This window comes from Rhododendron vialii, chromosome 8a, assembly GCF_030253575.1.
Source record: "Rhododendron vialii isolate Sample 1 chromosome 8a, ASM3025357v1".
Lineage (NCBI taxonomy): Eukaryota > Viridiplantae > Streptophyta > Magnoliopsida > Ericales > Ericaceae > Rhododendron > Rhododendron vialii.
The window spans coordinates 411651-437132 of NC_080564.1; the positions used below are offsets into that span (position 1 = coordinate 411651).

The 25482-nt window shown below is 37.5% G+C and overlaps 3 protein-coding genes across 4 annotated transcripts; all 3 read right to left on the reverse strand.

Moving 5' to 3' along the window:
• Positions 1-924: 924 nt before the first annotated feature.
• On the reverse strand, positions 925-4466 carry LOC131335593 (BTB/POZ domain-containing protein At2g13690). The gene is made up of 2 exons (XM_058371027.1): positions 3363-4466; positions 925-2150 (listed from the first exon to the last, which is right to left on the reverse strand). Exons 1-2 carry the CDS (start codon positions 4032-4034, stop codon positions 1197-1199), a joined length of 1626 nt encoding a protein of 541 aa, XP_058227010.1. The 5' UTR covers positions 4035-4466; the 3' UTR covers positions 925-1196.
• A 1895-nt stretch (positions 4467-6361) lies between these two features.
• LOC131336205 (NAC domain-containing protein 82-like) lies at positions 6362-11524 on the reverse strand. 2 transcript variants are annotated; one of them, XM_058371954.1, is made up of 6 exons: positions 11458-11524; positions 10933-11074; positions 10589-10800; positions 9648-9925; positions 7474-7908; positions 6362-7084 (listed from the first exon to the last, which is right to left on the reverse strand). In XM_058371954.1, the coding sequence occupies exons 3-6, from the start codon at positions 10746-10748 to the stop codon at positions 6623-6625; spliced, it is 1335 nt and encodes a 444-aa protein (XP_058227937.1). In that variant the 5' UTR covers positions 10749-10800; positions 10933-11074; positions 11458-11524; the 3' UTR covers positions 6362-6622. The 2 variants fall into 2 exon arrangements, with proteins under 2 accessions (XP_058227937.1, XP_058227936.1); XM_058371953.1 differs by having other exon boundaries at positions 10589-11074.
• Positions 11525-16874: 5350 nt separating this feature from the next.
• On the reverse strand, positions 16875-18165 carry LOC131336206 (transcription factor HEC3). The gene has a single exon (XM_058371955.1). The coding sequence runs from the start codon at positions 18080-18082 to the stop codon at positions 17369-17371; it is 714 nt and encodes a 237-aa protein (XP_058227938.1). The 5' UTR covers positions 18083-18165; the 3' UTR covers positions 16875-17368.
• Positions 18166-25482: the final 7317 nt, after the last annotated feature.

Here is a 25482-nt window from a genome sequence, read left to right on the forward strand (position 1 = left end):
CACAATTCGCGTGCGGGTACGCAAGTGTCATAGCGTTCTTGAAACCCATTCTAAACTACTAAAATCTGCCGGAACGAGGATTAAGAGCGCGAGCGCAGTGCAAGAATTGTGACTAAGCCTACTACGATGTGGGCTATGTGCCATTTTTTATTTCATTTTTCATTTGGGTAATTAGTAGAGTAGTTTTTTCGTCATACTAGCCTGCCAGGAAGGAAGATTTGAAAGCCAAAGACCATGACCGGCCTTGTTAATTATCCATGCATATACTCAGTGCTCCTCTCAAGGGGAGTGTAATTCATTTGTTTTTTCTACGCATTCTTCTACCAAATAATGGCATTTTTTTCCCTTGCGAGATCTCTCGTTTTTGCAAAGCTTAGCTAAATCGACAGCTAATTCGACCCCTTGTCCATCAAATTTACGAAAAAGAAAATTTACAAAATGATCAAACAATTAAGGGCAATTTTGGTGCGTTTCCCATTTTATAACTGTTTGATTACACAATAAACCAAGGGAAAATTTATAGTTACACTGCCAGAATGTAATTTAAATCGGTGTGTCATTTCCTTTACCCTTCATCCAAGAAAAAACACTTAACCCATGACTTCTCTCTCCAGTCTCAGAGACCACAGATGTACATATCTCAGAGACCCCATTCGTTGATCAACAGCTAGCTTCTCCTCCCCACGATCCCACAGCAACCCCCACTAGAGCAGAGCCACTACTCTCTTCTCCACCACCGTCTACCATGCCCTCCCACCGACACGACCCACGAAAGCCAGCGTCTCTCTTCCTCTCACCTCCGAGAACCAGCCCCAAAATACCCCTCTCAATCAGCTTCCACCCTCACCAGTTGGCCGAGGGGTATCTACCAATGCAATGGAACCAACTTTAAAACATTAAATCCAAATAAAATGACCAATAAGAGAGGTGAAAGTCGGAGAATAGAATTAAACTCTGCTGTAACGGGTAATACTCTTGAAAAGCCCATACAATTTGTTCTCGGTTTTTTGTAGCACCAGCTCAGATGGGCACAACAAAGATATTTCAACTTTTACAACTACAATGCCATTTATCACATTTTAAGCTCCTAACATTCGCCAAAGTCGATCTTCATTATTACTGATTTCCATATGTTTCAGTCATCTAACCCAATAACAATGCAAACATTACATAATACGACAGAAAAAATGACCTGACTAGAGCACCCGAAATCGCCTGGACTCAATGGCACAAGACTCGGAGCCCCTAAGGAATGATCGCCGCCACCATATCTGAAATGCTTTACTCAAATTAGGGCATTCAGTCCCATTCTTCGAGAAACACCGGAACCATTCCATGAACAAAGCGTATTGCTGCTTCAGAGGAAGCGTAAGGAGTGCTTGCCCCATGGCCTCTTCCAATGCCCTCATATCCAACCCCTTTCTGCACCTCCGTAACCAACCAAAGTCTAAAAGCATTGGACCAAACCATGCCTCAAGCAACCCTAATCTTACTTCCGTCCGGCAATGCAGTTTTCTGGTCCCAAGTGCAATGAATAACATAGCGGAAACCCTGCTGAGCTCATACCTAACCATAGCAGATGCATTCTCATGCATTTGGAGCAAATCCCGTTGTTCTGCCCATATATTCACAAACTCCTCAGCCATTTGCCGATCAAGCAAGATTTCTAGGAGCCAATTGATATTATCAACCTGTTTTGAGATACGTTCAACCAAAGGCTTATCTGAATCCTTTTCCCCCAATTTTGAATTGCTATTAGAGCCAGTGGCCTCCTCAAAAAGGCTAACCAACGAATCCACACAAGACTGACAGACATTATACAAATCCTCCTTGTTGATGTCTGGATAGTTCTTCTCGTAGACTGAGCTTTTGCTAAGGAGTCCCTTGACTAAGGACTTGAGCTCGTTTCTTGCATTGGCGTTAGTACAAGTGGTGATGGACCAAACCAACTGTCTAGCTAAAGTTTGTTGGCTGTGTACAGAGTCCAATGAATGGAGTCTGGCCAAGATGTCTCCACTTGTTGCTTCATCGAAATTATACCTATTAAAAAGGCTCCTCAATTTGTCCTCTTCTTCCTCACTCCAAGGCACTGCCTCGAGGTACCTTAAACAGGACAAGACACCCCTGGTGAACATGATGCCTGCTGATACCTAACAACACCAAGAAAAAGAGCTTGTTATTAATCATGATAAGACCATGTAACTAGAAATTTAATAGCTCCATGTCAGTTTAAATAGCTAAACACACACGTATAGTACCACTTGCAACTATCATGCATAAAACTATCTTAAAATTAACACAAAAGTGCTTTAAATCAACTCACACTTCACATAAGAAGGAGATACAATGTATCACATGATAGGTATTTGTTTCCTTACTTTCAAGGAGTATTTACTTGCCTCTCTTGGGCTGCTCTCTAGGCATAGATACACCGAACGAAAAATTCCTCTGTATCATTGATACAATTAACAAATGATAGATGAGAAAAGGAGTTGTTTAGACCTACATTAGATATAGAGCAGTAGAGGTGTAGGGTGCAGGTGCTTACATCTTGGCCCTTATTTTCCTTCTCTTATCCAGTACTACATCGTATCCGTAACAACAGTAAATGTATTCCCATTCCTTACCTCAAGTTTCATATATCCCATGAGAGTATATATCTTTATATCATCCATGACAAACATGCTGGCTCTTTAAATAAAAACTAAACTACCATCAACCCCCCAACCCTCAAAGATAAGATTTATGAATACATGCTTTTGATAGATGGATATATAAGTGCATATCAATACCAAAACTTTAACTCAAATACGAAAGGTTCCATGTGGGTCTAGACTTAATGCTGACCAACTTCCACTGCAACCAAACCAAGCAAGAAATAATGATGTCGTTTGCATTCTCTTTACATTTCCCCTCAAGCCCCCAATAAGTTGGCCAACCAAATAAAACATAAATTTCCGAACTCATCATACGCTTATGTAAACTACAAAACTTTGTTCAGAATTAGAACAAACGAAAAAAGTCTGCCCAAAAAAGTACTGTCATTAATTTGTCAAGGTAGACCAATGGTTCCACCACCAAAGTGGCTACAAGTACTCTTAACATGCAAAGAATCATATCGCCAAGTCTCACAGCAACTATGAGAATTACCCCTCTTATGTTTCATTTTCCAATCACCATGTCCTTGCAGGATTGGGTGAATCATTCACACACACTAATAAATATACACATATACAATCCCTTTATAAATACACAAGTTTTTAAAGCTGAAGTATTTCAATAATGGAGTAGAAAACAACAAGGAACCAAAATGCAAATCCAGATTTCAATGACGAAAGTATGGATGAAACCAAAGGAATCACCTCAAGTATGTCAATGGACCGATAGGCCCCAATCTTCAAAAGCCTCTTACTGATATCTTGTTCAAACATGAGCTCAATTGTCTCACGAAACACATTCAACTTCTCCACCTCAGGAACCTCAATCCTACACAGGCTCGAACCACCCAAATCGTTCCTACTCTTCCGGTAATTCGCAATCAACCCCTCGAAAACCTCGCTATTGGCACTCAACACCTCCGAGTTCAGCTCCAGCACCAATGTACCCCCACTCTTCCCTTTCAAATTCAACCTCACATCAAAAACCCCCAAATTGCCTTCCTCCCCCGCACCCCTCTCCGGCCCCGGCCGCGAATTCTGCAGTCCTTCGGATCGGGACTGCGAATTGGCATCGGGGATCGGCGAGGGCAGTGAAACTGAAACCCTAGGTTCTTGAAGCGTGGGATCCGAGTCGATGGGGGAGACCCGACCGGGTGACAAGATCCGGCCCACCAGGCCGAATCTAGTGGTCTGCTGAGGAGAGTTGGCGAAGGACTTGAAGAGGGTTTCGGGTTTACGAGGGGGTTTGGGGTGGGAGAAAGCGGGGTTTTCGGGGCTGTGGGGAGGGACGGCGAAGGAGCAGCACCATGAGCGGCGGCGGGGCGGTGGGTCACGGCGGCGCTGGGGATTGTGATTGGTGGAAATTGAATCATCCATTGTTCACGGCGGCGGTGGGGTTCGTGATTTGTTGGGATTGGTGAGGGGGGTTTTGGATTCTTTTTCTTGTTTTCAGGTATGGTTGTTTGGGAAACGAATAAAGGTGAAGAGAATTACGCTATCATCATGTTACTACCACTCCTACATTTTAGTAGTACTACTCCATTTTAGAGAGAGAGAGAGAGAGAGAGAGAGAGAGAGAGAGAAACAGGAGGAGGAGACTGAAGAGATTCCTCCTGTTCCACTGGTGGAACAGCTATAAATAAACGTTGCTCCAATCCTTTTTTTTGATCCGCACGTTGCTCCAATCCTTGGAAAGGCTTTTAACTTGCTTGCTTCTACTGGGGGGAGTGAGCTGGACAAAAGGTAAAGAAAGAAAAAGGGGAAACGGTAGTTGAAAGAACCAAGAAGGGGAAGGAAGGAAGGAAACCAAAAACAACAAGAAACAGAGAAGAAATTGCGCTCTACGCTTCCTCTCTCTCTCTCTCTCTTTTACTACTCCGTAGTTCTCTGCTCCTAATCTCACGTAGTAGAAAAATTAGACACAACTAAAAATGAGTGAATCGCACCCTACGGTTGTGTACGATGGAGGAGGCCCTTAGAGCAATGTCGTAGGTGTATTGTATCAAATTACTGTATTTCTCTTTACCACATCACATAATGTGTGTTTTTAAGCGCGAAAAAACGAACATTTAATAAACATCTTTTAATAATATCTAGATTTAAATTCAAGAATTCAGAAACGTAAATGTCAAGGGATAATTGAGAGCAAAAATGAATTATCTTAGTAAAAAATATTTGACATAAGTTCTGCAAGGAGGATTCAATTCCAAAGAAAAGATAAACAGAGAATCAATGATAGAGAGAGGAACCATTCACTCTCCCATTTGGAGTGTTGTGGCCTTTTAAAATGGAGGGTAGGATCAATGTATAATAAATACTGAGTTTTTTTTTTTTTTGAGAAGGTATCAAAATGAAATGTTACAAAGGTTTTGAAAATTGTACTGTACTGGCCGGTACGTATCAGTATTGTCAAATCTAATACCCTACATTTTTAATTTTGCTCCGGCTCAAATACGAATGATAAAAAAGGAAATGCAAAAATTACTAGTCATTTAGATATATCAATTTATTCGTTACCAACATAGTATTTGTTTTCCTTTAAAATTGAAAGTACTACTACTTTTTCCCCAAGTTTGTTCACAATCACCTCTGTGCACAGTTAAATAATACTCCGTACTACTTTAGTAACTACTTGGTACATTAAGGGACGTGGATCTTCTTCAATTTTGTCATTTTTTTTCTTGTTGTATGTGTACTCATTTTTTTTCCTCATTATTTCACGTGATGTAACCATTTTCCCTTTTATATAATATTTGTTTTGGTACACTCTCGCTTTCAACCAAATATGTTAATCCTATCTAACTGTATCAATTTCAAATTCTTGTGTTATAAAACTATGGCAACGTTACATCAACAAAGTCTATCACGTAACGCCTCACCGGCTAAGTTATATATTGAGTTTGACTCTTCCAAAGACAAGTAGTAGAGTATTAACACGCCAAAGGCCAAAGCTAAATGCATGAGTCCAAGTGAGGTCTTTATACTCCCAAAAAAAAAGAACTTTGGATTGAAATGGAATTTGCCTACGTGTTCATATTACTATATTCATCCTGAATTTCATGTATAATAGTAGTAATGTGTTTTTGAATTCGGGCTTTAACTTTACGATTTATAACCTCACTACCTGCGTCATTGCATATGCAATCCTATGTATTCAAACAACACTACTCGTTGGAAATACTAAAACGAACAAATGATCCACTCTACCGAGATTCAATCGTGGGATCGGTTCTCGTTGTAAGGTTTTATTCCTTGCCCAAAGAATAGATTACATTATTTTGAGACTTATACTTCAATTATAATTGGAATCCCTGCAAATGGACGGTAGAACTAAGTCCCCAAAATTAGTCAAGATGCATTTACGCCGACCCATACACCTACGTAAATTAAAAATAGGTTTCATTCCCTGTCCCAAGAATAGATTATGTGATCTTGAGAATCATATACTAGCTACATGATATCCTTGCACGTACTTCAAAAAACTAATCAACAATATAAGAAGGGTAATTGATTTTGGCGTTCAACAAATCCTCAGCTTTACCCTTATTTTGTCCTTTCCTAGACAAGTACAGTGCCAGTTCTTGACCCAAAAAAATGTACCCGACCGGTTGCAACAATCTTTCACCTCTGTACTTGTTAGTTTTCAAACTCAACAAGTGTGCACATCCCCAGCACATACACATGCAAAAATCCCAAACAAAAGATTTTTAGATGGTCAGAAACCAAGACAGAATCCAATCAAGCAGAATCCAGAGCAACCCAGCAAGTAAATCAACTTGCAACGAGTTCGCCAAATTAACATCATCTCATTTTACACAACTCAAACAGAATAAATGACAAAGAAATCATGAGAAACAACAATAGAAGATCTGTCCCTCAAGGGGTAAATAAAGACTTCGTTACAGTTATGTACAGACCAGTGGCAGATCTATGGTACTTGGGTCGAACGTAGAACAGCAAATCCATCACAGATGCTGGTTCCAATCATCAACATAGTCATCAGAATTGTTTGCAGATGATGGCTGGAATTGCACAGCATGTTCGTTCACTCTTCCATTAGATTCTTCTGGCAGCAAAGGTGACTGGTACAAGGCAGAATCAAGTTGAACAGAACCTACAGAATCAACTGGGCAGTAATTTTGCTGGAAACAGGCTGCCCATTGAGCATCAGTGAGAGAGCGTTGAGATCCCATATCATCAGCAGTAAAGCATAATGGGTCCTCGAGGTCATTCAGCTCAAAAAACAAATCATTGCCTGCAAGCATGGGGATAAGACCAAGTCCAGTTGTCTGAAGGCCGGACAAACTGGAACCTCCTCCACACAGCTCTGCACAGCTGGTATTTAGGTCCTCTAAGCCACTGAATATATCATTTCCATCCGAACAAGCTAGGCCTTCGTTCCGTTTCACATGTCCGAAAGTCTCCACCTATAAGCAGCAACAATTAAAATTCTCATGTTAACAGGTGCCAAATTTTGAATATCAGTGTTGAAAGCAACCAAAAACTAAATAGAACGTACTACAAAAATCTGGCATACACAAGAAGGCAATAGGCCAATAGCAACTACTAGCCCTTTGTTGATCATATGATTTAAAACATTGTCACAGGATTGCACACTGCTGGTGTATTAACTCAAAATAAGTAGGAAAACAAAGATACCCTGTTGACTTGCCAAATTAGAATGCTTAAATCGGTCAGATTATAAGTGCGAGATACTTGAAAACCCAAAAATCCAAAAGAAACAATGAATAAATTGCAGAGCAAGAATGACATGAGCGGAGGAAATGGCTCATTAAGACAGTAGCAAGTTACATACCTCGTTATTGACATTCTCACAAAGAAGCCCAGGGCTATCTGGTATGAACATGCCCAGCATGGAAATAATGTTTTCAGAATTATCTGATATGGGTGGAGGCACTTCATCAGCACAAATCATAGCTTTTGACGGATCTGGGTCAGATAAAGGCCCACTAGATGTGCTTCCAGGAATAAAAGCGGAATCAGATAAAGGCCCGCTAGATGTGCTGCCAGGAAAAATTACGGAACTACATAAAGGCCCACTAGAGGTGCTTCCAGGATGAAAAACAGAGTTGTTGAAAGGCAGTTCTGGTGGGGGTTGGGCAACAGAGGATTCACCACAGATTTCACCATCATCATCATAATCATCCTCATTAAATGGAGCCCCGTACTGCGCACCATTTTTGGGGCCTGGGCCACTCTTCTTGAAGACTTTACAAAGCACATATGCATCCTACAGCACAATAAGCTTAATGTCAATTAAAATTACAGTCGCAAACAACCTTCAACCAGCTCTGTATATCTAAATAAAAGGAAGAAAGATTGTTCAAAAAGACCAGAAAACCAATTCAATTCATGATGACAAATTTATTTGTTTGCATGACTAGGGGGTTTTGTGCGGTCCAGATACTACCCGTCCTTTACCATTAGTCAATTTGGAGAATTACCCGTCCTCTACCATTTGTGCTGGTTCAGATTTACACTCTGTATATCTCAATTTTTTTTAAATCAATTCAACATGCAAGTCGAACCTCTTGGTAAATGGGTATTGAGAGGCACTAGCCATCCTTAAACCATAGGCCCATATGGTTGCATGACTAATGGGTTTTGTGCTGGTCCAGATACTACCCGTCAGTCAATTTGGAGAATTACATTCTTCTTACAGATGATTCTTTCAATGAATTCCACATGTAACTCAAACCTCTTGGTAAATGGGTATTGAGAGGCAGTAACCATCCTTAACCCATAGTGTCCCTTAGTCAAGTAAAGCACCATCAGGCTATATTACGAAGACCCTTCCAATAGGACAAAGCAAGCATGTAACTTACTACAGGAGTGGCACCCATGGTATTACCCAGTTACGTGCACACTTATGAACTGCCTAGTGGGCAAATGTCAGAAATCAATTCAGGTCTTTTTTTGGAAAGTCAATAAATGCCTCATTGCTCATTACTAAATTTCATATTCAAAGAATAACAAAACCATTGTCATAGAAAGCACAGCAATGATTGTTTTTTAGCCTGCATCCACGTAAAAGAGGCAAAACCTATTGGCTTGCACAGAAGTAAGAAACAAGAAGAATGTCAGTGTCATCTTCCAAACCTTTGGAACCAGCAACATAGGAAAGCAATAGGTCCAAGGACCACTGACAACTCAAAAGCAACTGGTGTACGATAGGATCAGATGGAGCTAATGACGCAAACAATTTTTTCTTAAGGTCAATAGAACGCATTCTTGCCATCACGAATTCAAGCAAGTAAGGACAATAAAAGTTGCCAAAAAGAAATCAGTACAGAGACTGTGACTTGATTAGTTCAACTGGGGGAAAAGCAAATATATGAGAAGCACGTATACGAAAGCACATATTCCTAAACACAAAATTACATCTTTGTCAACACTTGATACAAAGCCCTCTTAGTTACGCTATTTCCAGCAATTGCAAATGCAGATAAAACAGAAGTCGTCACACGACCACCAAACGATAGAACCAAACGAATATGAAAAACATACTGATGCGAAGATTCCTTATATGCAGATAACTTCAACAAACAAAAACATGTAGATAATTTTTCATACCCATGGAGTATAGCACATTATCTTCAACACCATGCTGAGCAGTAATTTCCTAACGACACTATTATTATCAATCAAACGCAACAAAGGAAAAGGAATTACCTTCAACCTCCTCCCCTTCCTGAATTAAAACCCCAGCCCCCAATTCCCGGCACTCAATAAGATAGAGAACAATAAGAATGATATACGCACATGATTTTAACTTTGCAAGATTACCATGGGCCCCATAACAGACAAAAACATGGAATCTACGAAATTCATCAGGTGTATTAGGACATGTGAGTTTGGATGGGAAATGAACATATGAAGGAATTAAACAACATCAGACAATACAGCATACCTAATCTGGAAAAAAAGACTTCAAGCCCAAACGAGTCAAATACGAACAAAAGAAATTACCTGAACAACCCCACCATCTGCCAACTTCTCATCCATCATCCTGTACTCGTGCATGACCCAATCTGTTCTGTCTCCTTTTGGGGGATGGCCTGTGTGGAAAACGAGAGTTTTTACCATCCCGACAATTCGACCATCGTAAGAAACCTGTCTATCCTTCCCAGTAGATTTCCAATACCCGCACTCAGTAGCACGATTCATTCTAGCTCCATTTGCATATTTTGTCTCTTTCGGGCAAAAGAAGAACCATTCAAGATCCTTACTTCCCAAACGAGATTTATCTGACAAACAAAACAAAAACAAAAACAAATATATCACCCTAAACAAATGGCTAGAAACAGAGACAGGCGATGAAAGAGTACAAAAAGAAAAGGAAACGATATACAAAATTTCCACCTAAGAGCTTTCACCAGGGAGAAATATAACAAAAGGGTACCAAGTAACCAAAGAGATACATTTCTTAAATAGGAGGTTTTAATAGAGTATCGGTTCGGTTTCAATTTTAGGAAAAAATTGAACTTTGGTTCAGTTTCAGTTTTTTAGGGAAATAACCAGATGCCGACTAAATCTCCGTGCTGCGGTTGTGCGTCGTGATTGGCATTCAGTCTTATTGTGCTCTTTCATCTTGTGAAGAAACCACCTCATACATTTTCACCAGCTCTGTAGGTCTTTGAAGACCTCATCGATGCCTCCAAAACAGACCAAACTGAACAGATGAGATACTATACCAAAGCAACCGGTTTTGCCCACCAATCTGTTCGGTAGGTGTTCACGAATTCCTTAAAACCGACTGCTTTGGTTAAGTGTAAAACCGGCCAAAGACCAACCGAAACGAAGCGGTTTCATCCCTAAGTACCACAGATCAGTTCCTTTTAAACACGGTCAATTAAACAAGCAAAGCAAGAGATAGATACATACGTGCAAAAACATGCAAAAAATGATACCTGGAAGATCCCATGGAGAGTACTTGTATATGTTGAGCTCTGAAATGACTTCAAATGTGACTTTTTTTCCTGTTACCTTCCTTTTGAGATGGAACATAACCAGCTCAACATCGGTAGGATGGAAACGAAATCCCGGAGGAAGGGATGTTCTCGTCATCATCAACAAACCTTCCAACAATCTAGTAACTTCAGAATCCGAGTACAATAAAAACCTGTCGCGTGAACTCACAACCAACCAGCGCGTCTGAGCAGTAGTTAACAGTAGTATCTTCCCTGTCTAAAAAGTATGACGAACAGTAGAAAATTTCCTATGTATAACCTGGAATGACTTCCCTAAACCTTACCAATTTCTGTCAAGTCCAGTGACGAAACAGAATCTTCTGAAGGCACCACAACCTACCCCGGCTCATGAAGCAGAAAGCACACTGAAGAGAACAGCGAGGTATCTTGCTGGGATCACAAGACATTTGGTGTGCAACACAAACCCTAGCGTTTTAAACAATATCAGCATCGTATAACAATATCTTAGATCCATCAAACAAACAAAAAAACATATGGTGGCTAGACGCAGAAAAGAAAATTATCAATCAGAGAACCCCCCCGCCCAAAACACCCTATATCAACGAAACCCAATACAATACACTACACGTGTACAAGCATCTCGAGTATTACAGCGAAAAACATACGATTGACCAATCAAATCAGAAAAAAAGAAGCTAAGACAAACACCAGCAGTAGAGCATAAGAAAACCCTAAACCACCCAACACGCATCACCGACGCGAATCGGATAGGAGAAGGAAGAAATCCAACCGATGAATCCTTTCAAAGAAACATCGGGCAAAGGAAAATAAAGACGTAGAAATCTTACTCGTGGGGGAGATGAGCCGAGGGAGGGTAGAGAGAGGGAGAGGAGCCGCCGCTAGAGAGAGAGAGAGAGATAAGATAGAAGGAGGGTGGGAGAGGAGGGGGGGTGGGGGGGATCAAAGAGGTGAGGAAGAAGGGCTTTAAATAGCGCGAGAGTGTTTAGAAACCGGAGAGGAGTGAAAGACTTCATGAGTATTATGCAATTACTAGGAAATAGTCTTTGTTTTATTTATTATATATTTATTATATATTACGTAATAGTTAGTGGAGGTGAGGTTCCAAAGTACTACTTGTATATGATTCGTATCTATGTAAAATTCATGCTTCATTGGTTGGGACCTACGTACATATGATAGATATCTTTGATCTCACCCCAATATGGGTATGTCCTTTATTATTCATAGTTTGGTTGAGTTTATATCTTAATTAGCCACCATTTCATACATACACTTCCACAGAGAAAGTTGGAGGATCAAATTTTGTCGAAAACAACCATTGATTATTGCCTCTCCCAAATGAGGAATATTCGTTTAGTTTATTTGTTTTTTTTAATGTATTTTTCAATTGGGCTTAGTATGATTATGAGTTTATATCTGATCTCATGTAATTTTAATACATATATTCTCTTTGCTACTTGTTATTAAAAATATAGTTTGGCTGCAAAAGACTTGTTTCAAAATTCTTATGGATATTGGGATAAATCATCACAATTGTGATTATGCGAAGAAATGGTGATTGTATTTAGGATTGATCTCGCAGCCCTCTGATACTAAATTTTCTTCTATTCTACTCCCGCCCGCATTTATCAATCTGTATCCGCGGTTGGTACCATATTTTTTTATGGGACATGCATTCCTGTAGTTGCCAAAAAAAATTCAAGTACGTTAATAGCTAACACATTTATTGTGTTATTTGTTCACAAAATATGAATGCATGTGTTACGTACTAATGATTAAACTTCTTTGTTTCGTGGGAAAGGTAAGCCAAAGCCAAACCGTATAAGATTTGGGACCTGATAATCTTTTCTCAGCTTCAAACCTTCAATGTACGTTAGAATGAAAAAGAAACAAACAAAAAAATAAACCAAAGCAAACAATACACAAGATTGCCACCCTGATCGATCTACAACATGTAGGGGAGCTAAGAATTCAATCTCTGATGCATACTCTTTCACTTTTACTGGTAGCTCCACTTTTTGCTCCTTACAACCCCCTTCATCAGGTATTCCTTCGCTTCTATAACTTCCTTCAACTCCACAATATCCCTGTTTATTAACTCCACCCTCTCCCCTCCCCTTCTCCAAACAACTCTCAACCTCCAAAAACCAATTTGAGTGGCCGTTTCTTGCATTGATAAAAAAACAAAAAAACAAAAAAGAGAAGAAGAAAAGTGGTTGTTTCTCCCTCACGAGGGTCCCGCGCAATAGCCATATATAATTTGCTTTTCCCAGCCTCAAAATTTTTCTATCTGAACCTAGCAAATTTCTGTTTGCAATAATTCAATTGTAAATGGAATGACTGAAGCGTGAGACAACTGAGAGTGGGAGATTTTTTTTTGACTATGAAGAAATGTTCATGATTTTAAATCGAATCCAAATTAAGAAGCTTGTGACTAGTATTTATTTAAGACAAAAGATGGAGAGTTTTTCCCTTTACATGTCTATCAATATTTTCTTTACTAAAGTATCATTGAATGGGCCTCATTGAATGGGCTTACTAGCTGTCAGTGCCTGTCATGACATCTATTCTATTTCTCTCCAAAAGTAAATGGGCCTCTCAGAATGGGCCTATTGCTGTTGCTTAGGGATGCATGCATTCAACAACAAGAACTCACCCAAAAGAAGAACCAATTAAGATTGAAACAAAATTATGATCAATTCTCTCTCTCTCTCTCTCTCTCTCTCTCTCTCAGCAATGTGCAATTTCCACTCCAAAACGTGCCAAAAACAATAGTGATACGTCACCATATGTTGAGTAATAGTTTTATCTACTTTTGCAAGCCATTCATATCTTTCATCTAATGAACATTTCTCTTGGTACTAACCCCCCAATGGTAAGTCTGATGGTCGAGACTTAAGAATTTGCTCTGTATTAAGCTTTCAGATCGATTAGAAACTTCCAAGTGTGAAGGTGTTACCCCAATTCTTGCAGGGTCGGTTCATAACGATTTTAAATAAGAAATAGCTAGTGGACAATGTGATTAATCCTCTAGAGATAAGTTAAGGTGCTCGTAAGCTGGCTTAAACACCCTTAAGCATCAATAAACTGCATTTTTCTTCGTACTTAGTTGCTACTTTAGCCAAAATGAAACTATTTTTTGTTTCGTTGGAATCACCATATCATAATCATTGGAGGGGAAAAAAATATCTGAGTACATCTTCCCCACCAAATTGATCAAAACAGTACATTAACCTTATTTGGTTGTCAATTTTAAGATAAAAGAGTTGTATAAGTTTGTGTAATTTTTTCGTCTTTAGTCAATGTTTTAAACATTTTAATAATTTTTTACTTTTTGAATAGAGGCACATTGTATACATCTAAAAAACAAATAAGTAATTTGATAAAAAGAACTACTAAAGATGGAAAAACACGAATGACAAAGTATTAAAAAAATTTGAGATAAGTGAGATGAGAAAAGAGCAAAAAAGTATTTATTTTTCCTTCTTTTTTTGAACGGCAAATACATTATTTCCTTTGATCAACAAAGTAATGAATTGTTCCCAAAGGACCAATTGTAAGGGATGTGAAATCAACTAAAGATTTTCGAAATAACAGGTTATACTAATCTCTTATGAGAAAGTCTTTAATACACACTCCTTTAAGGTGTGTACCATCTTAAACCTTCATCAATGAAAATAAATTATACTTATCTCTTTTTTATATTTGGAATAAAACAAAACGGATTTTGAAAAATAATGATTCAAATTCACGCATAATGGTGGAGGTCATGACCTTGGACGAAGCAAGGGGAAAGCCATGGGGAATGATCCCTCAATTTTGCAAAATAATCTCTACACTCTCTCTCTCTCTCTCTCTCTCTCTCTCTCTCTCTCTCTCTCTCTCTCTCTCTCTCTCTCTCTCTCTCTCTCTCTCTCTCTCTCTCTCTCTCTCTCTCTCTCTCTCTCTCTCTCTCTCTCTCATATATATGATCAACATTCCTCAAACTCTCATAAACTGGCATCCTAATAAGTAGATATATATTTTATTGATCTCTAATTTATGTGACGACATGATCAATTCTAAAGATTTTAATATGATTCAAATGTGATCCTACTTTATTCCATATATAATGACCTGGTTTGAATAGAACAACCCAAATATGTATTAGTAGAGTTGTGGCCCGATGTTCGCGGATGGAAAACAACCCAATTACAAGACTCATCGCTTCCCAAACCAATTAGGGTCTTTTCATGCGATGGTATTCATTTGGAGCTCCGAATCATTTGTTATACTACCATTTTAAAACCTAATTTCACTTTTTATAGAAGTCCTTTTTTGCTTGTTTTTTTTTATCAGTATGTTTACGTTTGTTACATTCCGGTGTTCAGATTTTAGCCTAACTCAAATATATATGTTTTTACCCTCGGTAATTTTCTCTATTCCTTTGATTTAGACTTGAAGCCTTATATTATTTATTTCGTAGTTCTTTTAGTTTGTCTCGATTATAAATTAAATCCTTACTATAATAAATAAAAAAATAGAGAGGTTCTTTCCTCTATATTATATGAGGTCTGATACAGTACATGAAAGAAAAATATAAACTGTCTATGAAAATACACTGGACGGTCCAGATTCATGTTAAAGTGAATCTGAACCATCCAGTATTTTTTCATGGACAGTTTCATATTTTTCTTTCATGTTGCCTATCTTTTCTGCTATTATATTTTTGTTCTCGTGTTAGTCCATCCTCAACAAACTTTCTGGACTTTAATTAGGACCATTCAACATAGGTAAGTGAGATCAACTCTATTTCCAATTCGGGCATGAGTGCCCGGAAATTGTCATTGAACTATGCTTGTTTCTAATCCGAGTTGGATTTCCCAACAATAACAAGGAAAGGTTTTTGAGGAGCAAAAAACAAAACAAGGAAAAGTTTTTTTTTTTTTTTTCCAGATTGAGGAAGAACCTTAGCTTCAGCTTTCAGATCGAATATCTAATTGTGGCCTTGTGGGCTACTACGTACAATTGAAAAAGGATGCATGCGCTCCAAATACGTACATAGATTCTCAATCGTGACTTTGTATAATATGCGGATGTATACTGATCCCGATACCTAAGTCATAAAGAGGCCGGGTCTGCATTGCTATAATACACATGGATGGACTTACCATAGCTGCACAAAGTTTCAAAAAAAAAAAAAATTACTACTCGAGAACAGTAAAATGCTCAATTTCTTCTCAAAATATCTTACAGACTGGTATATTGTGCATGCATATTTACTTTATATGAAGTGGATATTTCGATTCTCCCATATGTCATTTCTTGGATATCTCATTTGACATCCTTCATAAGAAAATTAATCCATATATACCTTATATATATGGACATGTCTCTAGGGGTAAATTCATAAATCGCGAGATTTCTTCAAGCTTTTATCGAAGTAGAACAAGAGGCTTAATTTGTTTTAATCATGCATACATAGATCAGTGTAACATCTTCCCATAATTCATTTCTATAAGTTCAACGCAGGCAAGAAAATCAATACAGATATTGTGGCATGAGACATCATGACTTGATTATGTTACTGCTTTACAATAAACGATGCGTAAAATCTGATAATTAAGAGTTATGTAATTGGGATTTTTTTGGAAGAATAGAGTAATTAATTCGTTTCCTTAAAAAATTAAAGAAGTGAACAAATTAAACTATGTGCAGGGCCAGCTTTGAGCTGAGACGAGCAAGGTGACGGACTTAAATCCCCAAATTTTGGATCAAAATTAGAACCCCAAATAGGTATATATGATCTAGCACTTATATACCAAATAAGCTAGCTAGCCTAGTTGTAAAGCTTAATTAGTTCCTTTATCTAAGAGGTACATGGTTCAAGTCTAAGGGGTCTCTTTTTTTCTTCCCTATATGAATTTTTTTTTTTCCCTCATAAGTTTGTCTTAGGTCTCGAGAATCTTAAAGCCAGCCCTGACTACGTGCACACACTTGTGGATTAAATAAATATAACCAAAAAGAGATAATTAAGAGCGCCTATGGCAATTGTAGAGATGCATGTTTAGGGTTTGTTTTGAGTCCTCAAGATCTGTTACTTAACCTAGCTTCTGTTGTACTGCAACAAAAAAATCATATTGGTAGCAGTCTCTCTTCATTACTACTGTAACCCTTCTTTTCTTTTCTTTTTCTCATCATGAACACCACACATAATGAAGACAAAAAACAGCATGTGCCTTACATACACAAGCAACACAGAGAGAGAGAGAGAGAGAGAGAGACGAAAGAGGGGGTATAATCATATTCAAATGGCTCCTCACGTCACTGTTTTAATCCCGGAAGGGTGTCGGCCAAACAAACTTTCCGGTCAGGCCTCGTAATCCCTTTATCCTTCATTATTATATATTATTCTGCTTCTGCTTCTGCTTCTGCTTCTGCACAGGGATATATATATATAGTAGTATTTATATATAAGCATGTACGTAACTCCAGCTAACCGTTATGATTGTTCCGATGCCCTTTAGTCAACATAATCCTAACAAACCTTTGCTAGCTAGCTTCACATGACTGATGACTCCCTCCCACCTTAATTTAACCAACCCTGGCCTTAATACAATTTGTCTCTAAATTAATTAATTTCTTCCCCGGCTCCAAACTGCTTATATACACAGCAATATATCAAGTTTTTATTAATTCCAGTTAAAAACACAATAATCACTACCCAGTTCCTCATTAATTATTTATTCTCTAATTACCTCATGTAGGATCAACACCACCACTGCCGCCTCCAAAGACGTACCCGCCAAGTCCTGGCGGTCCCATGGAGCACGAGGCAGTGGCGAAACTAAGCGCTTTGTTTTGCGGCCAATCTCCATTCGCAACGCGTCCAAGTGGGTGGTGATTCGATTGGAGCTGGCGAATTTGTCGCTTCAAGAACTTAACGTAGCGAGTAGCTTCATCCAGCATGGAAGCCGTGTCCATCTTGGTTCCTCCAGGGACGAGTCTCTGGAGAATCCTTATCTTCTCGCTTATCCTCTCTCTTCGGTGTCGCGCAGCCACGCTCTGAGGATCATCACTGATCCTCACGTTTCGCCTTTTCGGCCTCCGGATTGTGGCCGGATCGATGTCCACCGGTTGCATCGCGGCGATCTTGTACATCATCTCCTTCATAGCTCCCAGTTCTTCCTCTGGCTCTTCCTGATCTTCTTGTTCTTCTAGTACTTCTACTTCTGCATCCATGATCTGGTGATGGTTTTCCAGTACTGTTTGGTTGCTGAAGACATGAGAATTAGTGGGTGGTAATTGGGTTGGTGTTGCAGAGGATATTTGATGATGGGTTTGGGGGGGAGGGTAATTTGGCCAGATTAATGTTTCAAGAGGGAGAGGATCATGGAGGATATGGCCTTGATCCATGGCCATGCCAAGCTCCCAAATGGTGTTTGTGAACTTAGGGTTGCTATTGATATCCATGACATACACACATAAGTCTGCCTTTTGGGTTTCTGTTCAAAACGGAATTGTGAAACCCTATTTAATGTATTCTGCAAGTGGTACTAAGTTAAAGTCAAATTAATAACTCAGAATAAAGGGCTAAGTTTGCAGAAAAGATAAAAGGGGCTTGGAATTAACTAGCTAGCTAGGGTGATGAAAGCATGTCACATAAAGACAGTATAGGGGTGGCCGGTTTGGAAGACGATTAATTAATTTTTTGTGAAGTGGGAATGAACCACATAGTACTTGGAAAGAGAGAGATCGAGCAAATTGGAAGTTTTTGTAAGAAATAGGCGCAAAAAAATTTGTACAGAAAATTAATAGGTGGTCAGAATTTAAGCTAGTGTACGTACATGGATGGTTGATTGGTAAAGGTTTTGAGACATAGTATTTCGATAAAAAAAAAATCGGGAAATTGTTTTTCTTCGTGTACACGTAATAATATTCGTCTGACAAACGAGCCATAACTGAACTCTAAGTGTATTTGTTTGTGTACCTTATCCGTCCGAAAAAATATATTTATTTATGAACCATATCTATCTGACAAACAAGCCCGAAGTATATAAGGTGGCCAATGCCCAAGGGTTATTATTCTTATCTAATTACTTTTCGGGCAAAAGTACCCCTTGGCAAAAAGTTAAATTTACTGAAGAATTGCAAGCTTTGCGAAATCCCTAGGGCCCCGTTCAGTTGTCAAGAAAGGACGGAAAAATTAATTTTTTCATAACTTTTGTAGTGTTTAGTTGTCAGGAAAGTAGTGGGAAACATATTCTTAAGTTTTTGCTCGGCAACATATTCTTAAGTTTTCCGGCAAGATTTACTTTTTTGCAAAAGTAATCCGGCCAAAAGCATAAGATTTTCCGTCACGGGAAAGTTTTCTCCATTGTGGGGCCAAAATAATTGACGGGTAAGAAAAAAGGTAAATGACACCAATACAAAAAAAATACGAATTAGATTCTTAGAAAGGTACTTTGAGATTTACGGGGAGCACTCACAGGAAAATAGATTTTTTTTTTCTTTACTTCACTTTACTTGACTTTTCCTGAGAATAACTTTCCTGTACAACATTCCGGACAACTGGACGGAGCCTAGAGTTCTCTGATTTCTTTCCTTTATGTACTGCTGAATACTACAAGCACTGAAATTGTAGGGCTACTCATATGCCAATATGTTCAGTTCTCTCATCTCCTTCTCTGGTTTGATTTGGTTTGGTTTTGGTTTCTAATCTTCTTTCAAGTTTTGCATATTGATATGGATCTGTTCATTCATTAAGTATTAGTTAAGTGATATTAGGTCAACTAAAGGTTTCAAAGTAGCTTCTAAAGCTACTATCCAAGAAATTAATTTTTCGCAATCCTCCTTTCACTGAAAACGTACATCCATTTTCCTGTTGTGATTAGATGAATTAAGTTGATAAACGAGTCTTTATGATCCACTAAAATATTCTTAAGAGACTACTACTTTTGCAACAAAGCAAGAGATCAGTCGTCACATATTGTTACGGCAATTAGGAAATCGTGAAAATCGATCGATCTGCAGATGAATCACAATGAACCAATAATATCTAGCTTAATTTTATCACAAGCTAAATAAAGCCCTAACTTGAGAGCTCCCACACAAATCCACTTTTAATTTCCATCTAAAAAAATACAAGTACATGATCATAAAATCTATACCCAACCATAGTAATTAAACGGGCCAAATCACAGTATTAGCATGCATGAAACGAGTTGAATTCGAGACACAATTACACAAATTTTGAGACATATCATTCTCCGATCCTCACATACATCAACTTTTGGGGCTAAAGGGTTTTTTTTTTTTTTTTTTCCCAAAAACAAAGTGGTTAATATTAATACGATTTAGCCCAGCTTATTTCGGGAAACTCACCCTTAAAAGTTACTCCCAAAACGTTTTCAGATAATTTGAAATAGGATCTGTTGATAATACTAAGTTTAATTGCTTTATTAATTGAAGTAGTACTACACTACTACTAGTAGATAATTAATGGGGTGCTATATATATATATATATATATATATATATATATATATATATATATATATATATATATAATTAATTGAAGGGACATGATTATGGTACATGCCTGAGATATCTACATCATTGACGATTGATTTTTCCTTAAGAAGAAATTTTAATCTTGGAAATTGTGTGTTCAATTCAAGGCAATAGGAGTACCCGTGATATATACTCCATGGAAGCCAAATGAATGCATGTTTGAAAAAAAAGGATAAGCTGATATCATCATCCAGTACCTTATCAAAAAAAGGCCCTACATATACCACATTTATGCGCATTAACACATGCGCGACTTCAATTTTGTTCCAATCATCACTCTTAAAAATTGAATGGACATTACCCACCTTATTTTTGCTCTTATTTCGATGATCAAACAGTTCATCTCTTAGAATATGATATTTTAACACTGCGAACAACGCAATCAGATATCGGGACCTGTTTACTTAAATCACACAATTTTCCTTTCATTGAAAAACGTACCGAAACTATGCGTGTGTAAAAATTTGAGTGATGCATTTCCAGAGAGAGAGAGAGAGAGAGCTAGTTACGTCAAGCTACTTGTTAATCTAGATGCATGAGAGTATTAAAGTTTTTTGATTAAGTTTCTAATTACAATCGCCACGTCGATATTTCATATGATGTTTCAAATATCTGTCGATGGTATCAATGAATCGAGAATATATAGCGACCAAAATTTTTGGTATATAACGTTAATTAAAAGGCGGGTTTGAATTCCTTTTTTTTTTTTTGCTGGATAGTTGTGCGTTTGAAAGACGAACTTCCCAATTTGTTTTTGCTGATAACATAGAATAATGAATACTTAAATAGAAAGAGATTTATAATTAATCCAAGGTGAAAGGAAATATGTGGTATATATATTTATATATATGTTTTTCTTGCTCTTTAGATTGCGATGGTCTACAAAGTGATCAAGGCTACTTAAAACAATACTAGGAACACAATTTTAAAATACATGCAATTCGAACGTTCGTAATTGTAACCAGAGCTGTTTAATGCATTTGAATTCACATAAATTGAACGGCTTTGATACAATTATTTCTAGAATTGGGCTCCTCATAGGCAAGGTAATTTTCTTCTAAGTTCTAACCAAGCTTTAGTTTGGAGCAATTAATTAATAAGGTAGAAAGGGTTTATTCGAGTAGAAACCGGCCAACAAAAGAAAAGGGTGTCACCACATGATTTGATGTGTACCCGTATCTATTGTGATGCCGTCATGCCCAAGTTCTTTTAATATTTGTAATACATTGTCTAAAGATTAATAAACTTTGCAATGAATTGATTTTCACACTTCTTTTTTTACAATTCATACTCCATTTTTTTTGTCTTTATCCCCTTGAATTACTATCTTGCCCTTTATTTAATATACTTTTTCATACATTCAAGAACAATATAGTAAATTCATATAGATAAAAAAAGAAAGAAAAAAAAAAGATGAATGCTAAAAAGAGAGGTGTGAAAATCATTTTCCTTTCGCAAACAAACAAAAGAAAAGGAAAACAGTACTGGTATACTTTCCTTAATCTTTGTACTAGTTGAGAACAGCCTCTGCCCTGCTGTTATATGGAGTAGTATATAACTGGTCAAATATTATTATTGTGTGTGTGTTTGTGCGCACGCGCGCGTGTGTGAGAGAGAGAGAGAGAGATTGTGTGCGCGCGTGTGTGAGAGAGAGAGAGAGAGATTGTGTGTGTGCGTGTGTGTGTGTGTGTGTGTGAGAGAGAGAGAGAGAGAGAGAGAGAGAGAGAGAGAGAGAGAGAGAGAGAGAGAGAGAGAGATATGTTAATCAAAGCAATCATGAAACATGCAGTTTCAGCTAGCATTCTTCGATTAGGATCAAAAGGCCAAACAAAGTCTCTGAGGTGGGGGGGAGTTCTTTTTTCAAGTGCTATTTATACACCTTGTGATCAGTGTAACAAGTCTTTGTTGCGCGTACATGTACGCACGTACATACGCATGCTCAAAAGCAATCATTTTTAGGGTTTCCAATTACGTACTCCCCAACAATAATATAATAACTGTTCTGATCTTCACAGAGATCAAAAATGGAAAAACACAAGGGTAAATATGAGGAAAAATATTTTGGACACCAATACCAATGACCGGGCACAAATCCAAACATAGATATGTTTGGAGCCGTCCTATATTTGTGGATCTTACATGTATCTTGTGGAGTCCATAAATAACATCTGACGACTTCAAATACATCCGTGTACCTAATATTGCTCAAATATGAGAGGTCAAAAGTGGCATAGACTTGTATGCTATAATTATTGTACACGGAAAAAAAAATTCTACAATATTTAATATCATAATGATGTAACGGTAACATTTTTTTACAGATAAGATATTGAGGGCATTTCCGTATGAGTGAAAAATATTTTATTTATAACTTAATTTAATATTCGTAATTTCCTCGTGTGGAGACCATATAGGTTAACTTATAGTATAAGTCGCACTAAAATAAGTTTGTTTGAATGTATCCCATACATTTCCTCATTTCTTGTTCGGAATGAGCATTCCCTTGAGAGGAGAAACACCAGTACTAATACGTTTTAAATCTGGGAAAGCGGAAAAGCTTGCTTCGCTCTTTTTTTCTCTCAAAAAACATATCTCTATTTTTTTTTTGGACTATATCGTCATTCATGTTTTTGAATGTATATATAGTTTACCTCTATTCAAAAAGAAAAAAAGTTCGTTAAAAAGTTTAAAAAATTAACAAAATACGAAAATATATGCAAGCATATAGGAGTAGTACAATTTTATTTTATTTTTTTTAAATCTCAAAGATTCAAACCTATAGTGATCGGTTAACTGGTTAGCTGAATATAAATTAATAAGTAGCTAGCTAGATGCAAGCAAATTAAATAAAATGGTCCCCCGTGTGCATAAAAGGGTAGAGTTATGCCCTCATGGTAAGAGAGAAACTTTATCAAGAAATGTTATAAAAGGAAAAAGAATATAAATGAACGGTTGGATCAGATCAGGTCAGATCTGGACTCTCATTGATTCCCACCATAAAGGAGATGTGTTGAAATTCAACACCATGGCTCTGCTGAGTGCTGGCTCCTCAGAGTTTGAACTGTATATATAGCGACCGACTAGCTTAGAGATATATATATAGATTGACAAATTTCTTCAACTTTCCTTTTTCAGAAAATTAGGGTGAAAAGCCAATGTCTGTCTTGTTGGATCATAAAATGGTCCTCTGGTTATGAAAGTATCCCTCATTGGTTAGACCTTGGGAAGCAATGCTGAAACATGCAGAAAAAAACTACTATAATAAGAACAAATTAAAGCAAACGTATTTCTCCAGTTCGATCGTTTTGAAGCTGATCCCATTAAGCCATTGTATTTGAATCGGAAGTCGATCTAGGCCTGCTTATGTGCACTTCGATTTATTTCTCTGAAGTTAATGGGATAATAGCCCAGTTTTTTTTTTTGGCTAACTATGAGAGTCAAAATTGCAAGTTGCATGATCAGACATTTCCAAGGGACATAACAAAATCAAAACCAAACTACTACATATATATGAAGAGCCACCTGATTAAATAAAATACTCTCCAAGAGACAAAGCAAATTTTTTATTTTTTTTGAAAGGCAAAAATTTTTATAATCTTTAAAATTGTTACAAAGATTAAAGGAAAATGGATGGTGGCATAGCAAACTTACTAAACCAATTTGATGTAAACTCTCTCTCCAAAGTAAGTTGAAGAGAAAGAAAGCACCTCTACAAATTGAGACGTCATCAAACTTAATGCTTATTATTGGTGAATTGATTTCTTGGGCAAATTAAGTTTAGAGTAAAAAGTACTTAAACTTTGTTTAGGAATATGATGCCGTTTAAATCCTTGTTCCTTTTAGTCTCTAGCTATATCTTTCTCAAAGATTAATAAAATTTTCTTTGCCGTTCAAAAAAAAAAATTTGAGTAAAAAAGTGATTAAAATTAAACCTTGAAGAGTTCCTTGGAATGCATAACATTTCAATTTATCACATGCATGACTCACCAAAATACGTATTCGATGTAAAATTTTACTTATTCCCTTCGAGATGCGCTTCGTTTCTTAGTTGCTTTTATATATGCTCCTACATGCACAAGTAACTCACTAATTGGACCTATATGAACCATCGATTAAGATTATTTGTTTTGAACTCTTTTTGTATTCCTATCATTTTCTAATGTTTTTTTATCTTCTTACCAAAACAATAATAGATGATATTATTAATCTCAATCACAATACATCAAGTAGAAGATTCATCAACCAAACAATCATGACTGTAAGGACTCAGCCCAATGGCTATACCCAAACCAGACAAACCTTTCCCAGCAAAATACAAACACTTCACCATAAGTTTCGATTGATATTCAATCGAAAAAGAAAAAGAAAAAGATAGGAAAAAATCCCATAACATCACAAATTATCCTAATCCGTCGCCAGAAGAACCACTGCGCAAGACCACAACAACAAGTCACGGATCTCCAACGACGAGTTATTGAAAGCGAAAACATCATCACTGTACAGGAAGAAAAACATAACTATCAAGGGTAAAGCCCTCTCCTCCCGCCGCCACACATAAGGGTAGTGAAAACCCTAAGACAAAGGAGGGGAACGAGAAGAGAGAGAGAGAGAGAGAGAGAGAGAGAGAGAGAGAGAGAGAGAGAGAGGTGTTTCGCCAACTATATTCTTGTCATTTTCATCTTGAAAATTAGCGCAATAGTGATGCCACGTCATTATTAGTGTATTTGTGTTTGCCTGTAATATTCATTTCACTCCCTTGTGGTTTACTATATAACAACGAAAATATACGGAATAAACGTAACTACATGATCCAACTCATTCCGTTAACTATCACTTTTTTTTTTTTTTTTGAGAAACGAGAATTCCAATTCATTGCAAAAGTGTGAATCCAATTGTAACTGTATACACAGTATACAATGAGAGCACCCTAAACAGGGAGGGGGAAGGATCACAGTCCTCATGCACGCGATGGTCTACTAGGGAACCTTTCCGTTTGGTTTAGTTTTGATGGCGGTTTTTGGAGTAACAAGTGAAGAATCGTGTGCAAAAAGGAAGGGTTGGATCTAGAGACCCCAAACCGAAACACAGAGTCTAATTAGAGTTGGATATTGGATTTTTTGTTTTCTCCTTGGGAAGATGCACTGGGAGACAACTTCAATTCGTTGTACTGAAGTCCTTATGTAACTCATATGCAAATTCAATGAAAGCTAGAGCAGACAGATTGCTTTTACAATTAATACCCACATTTAATAGGATGTACAAAATGCTTCCTCTTGTTGATGTGTTGTGAAAAAGAAGCCA